Source organism: Eleginops maclovinus, chromosome 11 (genome assembly GCF_036324505.1).
Source record: "Eleginops maclovinus isolate JMC-PN-2008 ecotype Puerto Natales chromosome 11, JC_Emac_rtc_rv5, whole genome shotgun sequence".
Classification (NCBI taxonomy): Eukaryota; Metazoa; Chordata; class Actinopteri; order Perciformes; family Eleginopidae; genus Eleginops; species Eleginops maclovinus.
The window spans coordinates 11,852,703-11,864,068 of NC_086359.1; the positions used below are offsets into that span (position 1 = coordinate 11,852,703).

Sequence of the window (11,366 nt, forward strand, 5' to 3'; positions counted from 1 at the left end):
CCATGATTTCTTTGACGATATTCATCCGGGAGGGAGATGAAAGGGAAACACCGGCAGGTGAAGCCACTTTATTCCCTCACACACACACAAACATATATAGACACACACGCACACCACGCACGCAACACGCACGCACGCACACACACACACACACACACACACACACACACACACACACACACACACACACACACACAGATGCTCTCGGCCTCAACTGTCACCACAGCAGCTGTCAGCCTAAGATGCAGCGTTTCCTGTTTGCCGATCTCTAACTGAAGAGCTGAGACATAATCCCCCCCCCCCCGAGCTTCAACACTGTGCTTGTGTGCGTTTGCCAAAGGTTGAGGAATAAATGTTGAAAGATGAGGTTTATTTACTTTGTATGTCTTTAGAGGAAGTGTGTGTGAGTTTAAGGAAGATGGTGTTGGTTAGCGTTAAGCTTCTGAGTGACGTGTGGCTCTACAGGAAGTGTGTTAACACGAACTGCAGCTGGTTGTTACACTGTCAAAAAATTCAATAACAAGTCTTTACACGTCATTCTTTTGTGAAGACAGATCAAATTGTTTGTAAAGGATTGGATGATATAGGTTTTATATACCACATTTTCTAATGCTTGCTCATTTAACTTAATATCAGTAAATCAAATTAAAACTTTACTTGTTTGCATTCATGTGGCATATTAAATTGATGTACTTAGTACACATTAATTTAAGGTATTTGAAATTGATATACCTTACTTCATACTATACAATCCAAAATACACTTATATTTAGCAAAAGTTCTGTATTTAATAAATATTATTTTAGAATATTTAATGTCCCCATCGTACTTCAACTGCAATTATGAAATGATTCATTTTTTCTTATGATACATTTATTAATTGCCATGTTGTAGAAAACAGCAGGAAAAAGTTCCCATCACAATTTTAGAAGTCACTTCTTTCTGAAAAGAACGTTCAGAAGTTTGATTCATTTTCCTTAAGTACATTTCACATGTGTTATTCTTTGAAAACAGACGGAGGAAGTAGCGACAGTGTTTAGCTCTTCCCAGAGTAATGGTTTTGTCTAAACTGGGATGGCTCTGTAAGCACTATTATTATTCTGTCCACCACCTGCTGGGCTCACTGGATCTCCTCCAGCAGGACAGTATGTTCACAGCCCTCCCTCTTCCACCCTCGATCTTTCCGTACACAAACACTGCTAACAGCTGAGGGATAATGGCTCTCTGACATTCTGTTCTACATTCAGGACCTGATCCACCACACCGACACTGGACCCATCTTCTAGGCTGAGGCATAGTGCTGTAGTCAAAGACAGAAGATGCCAGAATCATAACTTAAAGGTTAAATAGGAAGTAAATAAAGACATTTATACAAAGGCATTAAATCATAAACAAATTCAAACAGTAGCATCAATCTAAATGGATTGTCTTTGGTATATTTAATGGCATATTCACTTATTGAGAGCTTTTAAAACAATATATTTTTGGCTGACTCGAACAGTCAACATTTTGAAAAATACAAGAAGTTTAACTTATAGAAGTTCCTTTTACACCTTCTATTTTCCTCATTTTTTGAAGGTTACCAGTCACTTTTAACCCCCTGCACAGGAATAAACCATTTTCCAATCAAAAGGAAAGATCCAACCTCAAAAGAGTGACAAAAAAAAGAACATACCACTTTAGACTTTAAGTCATAGCTTTATTTCTGTGGTGGACCAGACGATAAAGATAGCTGCCTCATTAAATTAAAGGAATGGAAATTAAAACAACCTTTACATTGGTCGCTGGTGTTGCTTCCAGCCTGACTTGATAAATGAAGCAGACTTTACAGTTGAGGAAACAGACGGTAACCAGTTCACATTATAGCTGGCCTCTCTCTGAACACAGCAGCAGAGCGAGTTTAAATTGAAAACATAATATTCTGTGACCGTTTTAGCAGACATTTCAGTATCGGGATGAAACAGAACTATGTGGTATTTACAAATAAAAACAGGATATTTCTACCCGAATACTTCAACTAACAATACTTTGACAATATTTGGTGTATGATTTGTGGCGCTGTCATACATTATGAAATAATAAAAAATAAATCAGTCATCGTGGGATCATCAATCAGGTGATCTCATGATGTCAAAACAACCATTTTCCAGGTCATTCTGCTCTAGTATTAAACTAATCTCCCAAAGGTGCTCCTGTTTCGTTTGATACGCAACAATAGTCGCATTAATTAAATCAGTACAGACTGAAGCATTAAGAAAATAAAACCATGTGCAGCATTTAGTCAGGAAATTAAAGCTTTTTTTTTTAAGGAAGATGTAGCTTTTGTAAATAACTGCTAAATAAAATACAACAAACTAGTACAAAAGGTAAAATATTAAAATAATACAAATAAAAAGCTTGTGAAAAAATCATTTTTTTTGCATTTCAATATAAAAAAAAGCTTGTCTTTATCTCAAAGTGCTGCGTGGCCCTGGAGGGGGGGGGGGGGGGAACCTGAACACAAGACACCTCCCAACAAACTAAATCAGGATCAACTCTCAAACGTAAAAAAAAAGCCACTCTTGGCTTCAACCACACTCATAAAAACACACATAACTGCCTGATCCTTCTTCTTTAACCTCACATATTAAAGGACAGGTTTAAAAGAAGAAATGATATGGCCATAACAATATTAAAAATAACAATAATAATAGCTTAAACTTAAATGGACCGTTAACACATCATTTCTGTCCCGCTAGAAGAAGTTATGGCGTCAGAATACCTCTGATCCGTACACACCTCCAGATTTCTGTGTGGACAAGTGCACGGTAGAATCCAAAACAAGATCTTGTTCTGAACCTATTTCTAAATGTTTTGGAGATTGATTGACATCTTGTTTAGAGTCTGTGACTTCAGAGCTTACAATTGATCTTGTCAGATGTGCTGAACTACAGTATGTTGGACTTTGTAACATTCTCCCTGCGAGATGGGAGGACTGGGAGAACTTTGGACGGGGTGAATAAACGTCGCTAGTTGACGGCGGGGTGCAGTGGCGGGCAGGGCGAGACGTTTTTCTGCTGGGAATCCACATTGTTTCCCTGTGGAGTGGCCTCGTCGCTGTACAAACACCTGAAGCCGTCGTAGTACTCGTCAGTGTCCCCCTGCTGTGCGCAGCCCCGCCCCCGCCTCCTGAAGCGCAGCGTGGGGCTCCAGGATCTCTCTTGGTCCGGGATCTGGGCGCTGTCGAAGATGTAGACGGCATTGGCTGGCAGGGAGAACTCCAGGCTCTGAAGGTATTCGTCCACCATCTCTTTGCAGTGGATGAATTCGCCACTGTCAACCTGGGGGAGCAGAAAGGTCATGTGTGTGTGCTACAACAGACGCTTCAGAAGGAATGATTCCTTTCTGAGATGACCGTTGTGGACATCTGAGAGAGCCTTCATCCAGCCTAAAATAGGCTGTTATTATTTTCCTAATGTGGGATTATGATTTTGTCTCATTTGACTAAAATACTCTTCCCCTCTCTTAGCCTCCTCAGTGTGATCCTGCTGGACCTGGAGAAGCATCTGAATAACCGGAGATGTGTTTGTGTCGGTTTTTGGCAGCTTGAAGCATCATTTGTAGACCTGAATGTGCCAATATGTGCCTTTTTTATCCAAAACACCCAGCAGCATGGAGAATAAATGATGCACTGCAAAAGGTGCGAGAGGTTTTGAAAAGTAGTGTGGGACATCTAAAGATAAAAACAAGGACTGCACCTTAAGGAAAAATGGTAATCCATGGTAAATAGATTTTCAGTCTGCAAAGATATGATCCTTTATTGATCCTTCATTTTAACAAAAACAAATATGACTAATGTTTGGAATCATAGGCATATATCGTGGACAAATATTTACAATACAACATCTTCTATATTTAAGCTTGAGTTGTGCAGTAAATTATGAAAAATGTACCGCATACGGATAATGACCATCTTTATTTGAGTAAAAATGTAGAGACTTTTTATCTTTTCAAATTAAACCCTAATAATTAATTCTGAAATCGGGTTATTAAATATTTGAGACCTAAATATGTGCTCAGTGAAACCAGTCTAAACCAGTTACTAAACTATGAATGGCATTTCTGTAAATCAATTTATTTGTTTTTAATCAGCTAATTTATTTCCAGGCACCAGGGTATTTTTAGATGCTGAGAGACCATGCCCATGTATTGGTTTGGCTCTGCTATACATTTATCTGAGGGTGTCTTTGGGCCTAAAGTTAGAATCATGTAATGTCACATTCTCTTCACTCTAACTGTAACCATGGAGGAGGCGCCCGTGCTTTTCTCTTACCTGTGCTTTCTTCAGCAGGTTGGTAAATACAGAGAACCAGTCGGGCGTGAGGACCTCCAACTCCAAGGTGATGATGGCCAAGGCCAACGTGGAGCCCTTGAACTGCCAGAGCTGGTGGCAGGCCATACAGTGCTGCACCTGCCTGGTCCACAACGCCGCCTGGAGCTCTGCAGGTCTCTTCTGATGCTCCTGCCAAGCGAGAGGCGACCCGGGCTCCGAGGCGGAGCACCAGCCGACGCCGGAGCCCAGCCCGATGGACGGAATGAGGTGAGGGTGGCCGGAGACGAGCAGGGCGTGGAACTACACCGGAAAAGAACAGGGAAGTGGAGAGGAACGAGACCAAAACGTTAGCATAATGATGTCATTTGTCTCATCTTCCATCCATCGCTCACCATTTACCTCTGATACTTCATCAAAATGAAATATACCAATGCATTTAACGTCCAACCTCGCATATCTGACCAAAACTCAACACGTCTTTCATTCCTTTGACCCAAACTTCATTCCCATCCATCCAGGACAATGTCCCTTCGCAGTCTGTGGTTCTCTACTCTTCTCAAGTGTTCGTTGCTGCATTAAAAGCGCCGTTAGACACACCTGAAGCAGGAGTGCACTTTGAGCATCAGATAGAGGATCTCATCATCAGGTTTAACTTATGAAGACCTACCCGTTTGCCTGAGGAATCATAGTAATCTTGTTCGTATTGTATCGTACGTGCAGTGCTTTTCTGTGTTCCCATTTGTAGGCCGGAACTGTAAATCACAACCTGAGGCTGGATGTTAAAGGACGCTTTGAGTTGTAGTTCTTCACAGTCTTATCACAAAGTGACCAGAAAACAGAAGAAAAAAACCCACACACACTCTTGTGATGTTTCTGTTACAGTCAGATGTCTATCATGTTGTGTTTCGCTCATTTGCTTAAGGTTTGTCTCTTACTCTGTAGCAAAAATAAGCCATGGGTTTTTAAAGAAAGAGGAATTTACTGGAAGGTAGATTCAGCAATGTGGTGCCAAATTCAAAAAGGAATGAGTTAAAAACAACTCTCGACTTATTTAAACTTTCTAAACTGCCTCCTCAAGTTTTCATTCTTCACTCCACTATGGAAATGCAGGGAATATTCGGGGTGATGTAGCAAAGAAAGCTTTGTGTTCAGCCCTGATACAGTCTCAAGAGGGTGACAGATTTGAAAACCACAGAGCAGACTCTGCCTTTCAAAGAGTTTCACTGGGAGATTTAAGAACATTGAGAACCAATAACAACGCATCTCTGTAAATCCTCTTATTTATATAAGTATCATGTTGGAGAGTCTGTGACCAATAATAGATAGATTTTAATGATAGCTGTTTTATAGAAAAAAGGAGAATACCACTTTATTTAGAAAAAAAAAAGGAATGCAGAGTTATTTCTTCAGGGCAGGGGGGAATGTAGTTGTGAGATAATTACAGTATTGTTCAAAAGTATTTCAAAAATATTTATTTGAATAGTATAAAAGAGAAATTCTTTATTTTACTATAGTTTGTATTGATGCTTTACGTCTTTTTATGTTCAAATATTTTTGGGGGAATATATACAGTGAAGTGCAAGGAAAACAAAAGCTTCACATCAATAACACGCTGTAAATGTCAGTAAAATACACATAATAGTTGTGAAAATGCCATTTTTAGTCCTGCAAGAAGACACTGAATCAGTTCAAATGTGCCAAACAGCTTTTGGGTGACAGTTAATGGTTTGCTGCTTTAAAGAAAACGTATCAGTCCTCCGCAAAATTCAAAATCACAAACAAATCTAACGCTGGCATTTTTCGGTCTGGGATGAGATTACTGACTGACATAATGGGACCAGAGTCAGCTTTATTGTGTGGAGAATGTTTATCCTTAAAACTGAACCATGGAAATCCTTTGAATATTGTGAATCAAAACAACGCTTGTGGAACCATTTGTACTGAAACCTGATGGGCTGTATTCATAAAGCGTCAATATGCTGGTCTACAAACTGTTTGACTCCTTATTCATAGTGAGATGTGAGATTCAGTTTAATTACAGTCTGTATTAAGTCAATTTCACTGTGATCCAAAAAGCTGAGCTGCTAAAAGAAGTTACTGGAGTTTTTGTTTTACATGTGCAAAGAGTTTACAGATCAAATAACCAAATTGATGTTCAATGCAATACACTGGTTTTGCATCATCTGCAATAGAAGTGATTTAATAACATGCAGCCCGATGTGAAGCCCGTCCAAACTGTTTCCTTGGCGCTATAGTTAATGATCTTTTATCATACTGTGCTAGATTTTTTCTTATGAAAAGCGTTATGAATACAGCCCTTGGAGCGATAGCATGAAGGGACCTAAATTGTGTGTGTGTGACTGTGTGTGTTGACGATTCAGTCAGTGGCTACTGCCTTAGGGAATGATTTGTAAAAGGTTCAACAAGTAAGCTACTGTGAACAGATCCAAGCGGTTTCACAATGTTGTGCCATAAACTCAGTAACAGACAGTCAACTATTCACAGCTTGTTATAATTCCCTAAGGATAAAACATTTCTGTTAAGTCTCACAAGGTTTGATGTCCAAAAAAAAAAAAAAAGGACCTTAAATCTCCGACCCCCCCTGGTGGCAGCAGGGTTTCAGTATCAAGAGTTGGGCTGCAGGTTAGAGTTAGTCAGAAGTGCCTTGGCCTGATATGCAACTGTTATTTTGCTAGCAGCTTGCAAATCTTATGTGGAATATTCAGCTCTATTCAGACCTTGTGCCAATATGGGTCTTTGCTGCTTTTTGTCCACAACCAGATTCAACATAATTTGGCTTTGTGCTGCAGAAAGCTGACGTTAAAACATATTACAGTGGAAAAAAGGCAGTGGTTATTAGAGTTAGCAGTAATTGAAAGCAAGGTGATTTCCATCTGTTAGCTTTGATCTTTAAAACAATTGAAAAGAAAGTGCACACAAATAATAAAATGTTTAGGTAGTCTTAGATTATTTTACATCATTATTTAAAACAAATGTTCTATTGATTATATTCAGATGTTTTGGAAAACCAAATGTAAATGTCTAACATACCTTCTCATCACAGTCCCACTTTTTATTATTTTTATTTGCACAGTTGCTCTTGACCTCTTCAGGGTGATGATGGACTGGCAAAGGCATGATATTATTTTGCTATAATGATGACTTAAAAAAAAGGAAGGACACTCAGAGCAGCGATGAATGGGGATTATAATAATGGGCACAATAAGTGAAATCAAATAAATGCACAATCTGTATTAGGACCAATTGACCTTTATCTCTTCTGAGGGGGCAGGGGTGTGTGAAGGTTTGTGAGGCACCGTCTTGAATCAAACATGATGCAAGCATGACGGTTATATGTGTGCTTTTGTACTGCTGTGTTTTCAGCAAGACCAGGACCAGAGTTGACGAAGCATTTCTACGTCCAGTCAGCTCACTATGAGATGCTCGGAGAGCTCAGGTCCAGTAAAAATAAAAGTATCGTTTGCCCATCTATCTGCCAACTTACTATGTGAATGAAGTCGACTGCCGTTGCGGTGTACAGGTCCCACTGCAGCTTGTCTAGAATGATCCTCTCCATGCGAAGAATCTCAGCTGTTGAAAAGTTGCATCCGCTCTGCACAACCAGGTCTTGAACAGAACCTATTACCTGTTTAAACAGGCAAAAACAAAACGGGAAGTAAATAAACGTATTGATTTGAAATAACATTGACTTCAGTTGCTGTTTTGTTTGGTTATCTGACACGTTTCTTCGTATCTTCAGGAAAGATCTTACCTCATCTTCCTCGTTGATTTTGGCAGCCAGGACCAACGAGGTAAAGGCAATGCATTTCAGATATTTGGGTTGGGCCTAAGAAAAGAGAATACTCTATTTAGTTCTTCAGAAGCAGAACAATCTAAGAATGTCAAAACAAACAGCAGAAATCAAGATGTTTTTCACTGCTTTAACAGATATTTATATCATATAAAACCTTTTAGCTTTGGGTTGTTTACGGACACAATTTCACATTTAAAAACAACACTTTGGACTTTGGGAAACTGGGATGGTCATTTTTGTACCATTTCAAAAATATTTATGGGCCAAACGACTCATCAAGAAAATTATCACCAGATTAATTGATAATGACAAATATCAATTGTTGCAGCAGTCTACCTTTACAGTGGACAGCAGTCGGGTCAGGACACAGACTCCCAGTGCAAACGTTTCTGGACAGAAGTGGAACTGCCTTGTCATCTCTCCGAGCCAAAAGATAATTTCTTGATATTGGGATGAGGAGATGTCAGCGCCCTGAGTGGTCAAAGAAGAAAAGTATTTGGTAAATAAATTAAAGATAATAATTCAGTTTTTTTTAAGAGCAAATACTAGGCAGTAAAGGCCATCACAAAAAGGCCACCAAGAAATGGTTACATTTACATGTAACGACTTGGACTACAATTTCATGTAAGTAATGGAAAGACTCACCTTTTTATAGCTCAGATTATTATTGTTAATGAGTTTTCGCTCCAATTTCATGCTCTTACTTGAATTATTAATTTCCTTATTACAGAAAGTGACTTTTTAATTGTTAGTTTTAAAAATTAAAGGCAAATCGTGTTGCTTTGTCACACAAAAAAAATTGAATTTTATTGAGAGGACCAAGATGAAAATTACTGTTCCCTTTTAAGGTTTTAATAACATTAAACACATGCTTTAAAAGATGCTAGACTTACCTGGATGCATCCATTCTTGAAGACCGGTACCTTCCAGAGACGAGCCTCCCTCATCAGGGCAGCCTCCAGCAGGATGACAAGCCGCCGGGTCTCTGCAGGTCCTGGGTTCTTCATCGCCACCACAGCACAGGCCAGGCTGCACCCAGGGCACACACACCTGAGGAGAGGAGGTAGGGTTCAAATTGGAAAAGAAAACTTCCCGTAAAAATGCATTTTGGATCTATTGAGATATGCATCAATCTTTCCTTTGAGTGCCCATTGCATTCTTTAAAATGCAAGTCAAAAAACGACAATTCATTTCGCTGTTATATCAGTATACAACCACAGTTTAGAAAAACTGTTACAAGTCAAGGCCCTGCATTCAAAACCTTTTGAAAAAAAATGTATTTATTTTGTACAAGCAACATGCATACATTACATTAATCTCATACAAGAGAGGAGATGCTTTATGTCAGAATTTAGCTAGCAGCTAATTTCCCATCTGCAGTCCTTAATTTAAATACATTTAATTTATTCCATTTACATTTTATATCAAAACATGCTTAAAGTATCAAAAAAGTAATGTTTGTGCCGAATGATACATTTCAGAATCTTATCTGAGATAATAGTGTGCAATGTTGTTATCACTTTAATGTTGCAAATGGTCACGGTAGAGCTTACTATACAAAACTACTCCAAAAGTGATAAACCATGGTAATCTTTATATTTTGCTCTTAATAGTTAAATATGAGTGTGACAAGTGAACAATGGCTGTACATTAAATTAACTGAAGGTCAAATCTCAGTGTTTCCCTCTGAGATGTAGAGGAAGGCTATAATGTAGCCAAAAGTTTAGTACAAAAGTACAGTAACGAGTACTTAGTTACATCCCACAACTGAGGACAACAAAGGATTAAATATACAGAAATGTTCAGGACTACAGAAATGTAGCTAAAAACTGAAGTTTGAAGAGCTGCTTTAAGTTTAGGAAATGTTTAGATAATGTTAAGATAATTCTTACTGTCCATAATGCATCAGCCAGTTAGTAATATTCAGTAAACAGAAACCGCTCTCTGCTGAAAGAGCCATTCAGCAGGAAACCGCTCTTTGCAAAGCAACATCGCCATTTTTCAGTATATGAAGGCTGGAAGCGCAGGTTTGAGAAAAAGTAATGCAAAATGTGTGAAAACAAAATATGTGTGACTTTGCTTTAGTCTGCCGAGACATTTTACACACACAGGATAAAAGCATCCAGGCGGGATAATGGGCTGCAGCTGCTGCAGACCCTTGAACAGTTGTGGCCAAAAGACATTAGTCTCCCTTTTGTTTTTGCTCTAGCAGTCTTACCTCTTCGATTACAAAAGCAGGATATCCCCCCCGACGGCAGGTACATTTATACGGTTTCTCAATTAGTCCATATTCCTCGAAAGCAACAAAAAAGCAAACAGGCTGCTGTTTGAGAAATCAATCCCGGGGGAAAAAATACGTGTGTTTGGGTGAATATACGGAAAGCAGCCTCATTATATAAAAACAGAAAACAAAATAAAAGGCTACCAAGCACGATATGTTTTACATAACTAGTGAGAGGCGAAAATAAGCGCAAACAATTGGGCAGGAAGCAAAAGAATCAGGCAGGATTGAGGCCAAGCTGTGTTTTGAACGCTCGTGACTCCGCCTCGCCGTGACGTCACTCCATCTATTAAACAGAAATGTGTTAGTGGGTCAGACATACGGGACCCCTCACACAAAATGGTCGAGCTTTCACTGAAAATGGAAGATTTCTATAATGTGTAAACCAAGAATATGTCTGTTGAGGTGCTGAGGTTTAACTCTGGGTTCACCCTCTTTCTTTGAATGGATCCTGCTGAGAGCCAGACTACAGGTCCAGCATCAGCCGCTGGGTCTCTCTCATGCAGTCTGTTGGTTTATTTTTAAAATGTTCTCACAGAGGGAATTTAAACCAGCCTTGTGCTATTTCAAAAGAAATTGATCATTTCTGGGAGTCTATTTTGAGTTTGTATACTTCTTCATTGTTTTCACATTAAAACAGCAGCTTTGAAGATATAGCCTAATATGTAACATACCTGATTAAAAATGTCTTAAAATATCTTTACCTATGTTATATATTTTGTCAAGTTTTTACCTACTTTATCCCAAATGTTTCCAAAAAACGTAAAACCTAGCAAAATCTGTATTTTTAATTATCACGCAAGGTTCTGTTTCTTTTTGTTACCTCATCTGTTATGGCAACGTATGCCCTTTGCACTGTGCAGTATACTTGCACAGTATTTTGGTTGTCAGCCAGAACCCTGTACATTGTATTTTTCTCAATTTACAAATGACTTTACTTAGATAAACTTTTAAGTTTT

General features: G+C 38.9%; 1 protein-coding gene across 1 annotated transcript; it reads right to left on the reverse strand.

Moving 5' to 3' along the window:
- Positions 1-1,678: 1,678 nt before the first annotated feature.
- On the reverse strand, positions 1,679-10,655 carry ccni2 (cyclin I family, member 2). The gene is made up of 7 exons (XM_063895764.1): positions 10,345-10,655; positions 9,020-9,176; positions 8,463-8,597; positions 8,085-8,159; positions 7,818-7,958; positions 4,313-4,612; positions 1,679-3,320 (listed from the first exon to the last, which is right to left on the reverse strand). Exons 2-7 carry the CDS (start codon positions 9,131-9,133, stop codon positions 3,009-3,011), a joined length of 1,077 nt encoding a protein of 358 aa, XP_063751834.1. The 5' UTR covers positions 9,134-9,176; positions 10,345-10,655; the 3' UTR covers positions 1,679-3,008.
- Between the last annotated feature and the right edge of the window lie 711 nt (positions 10,656-11,366).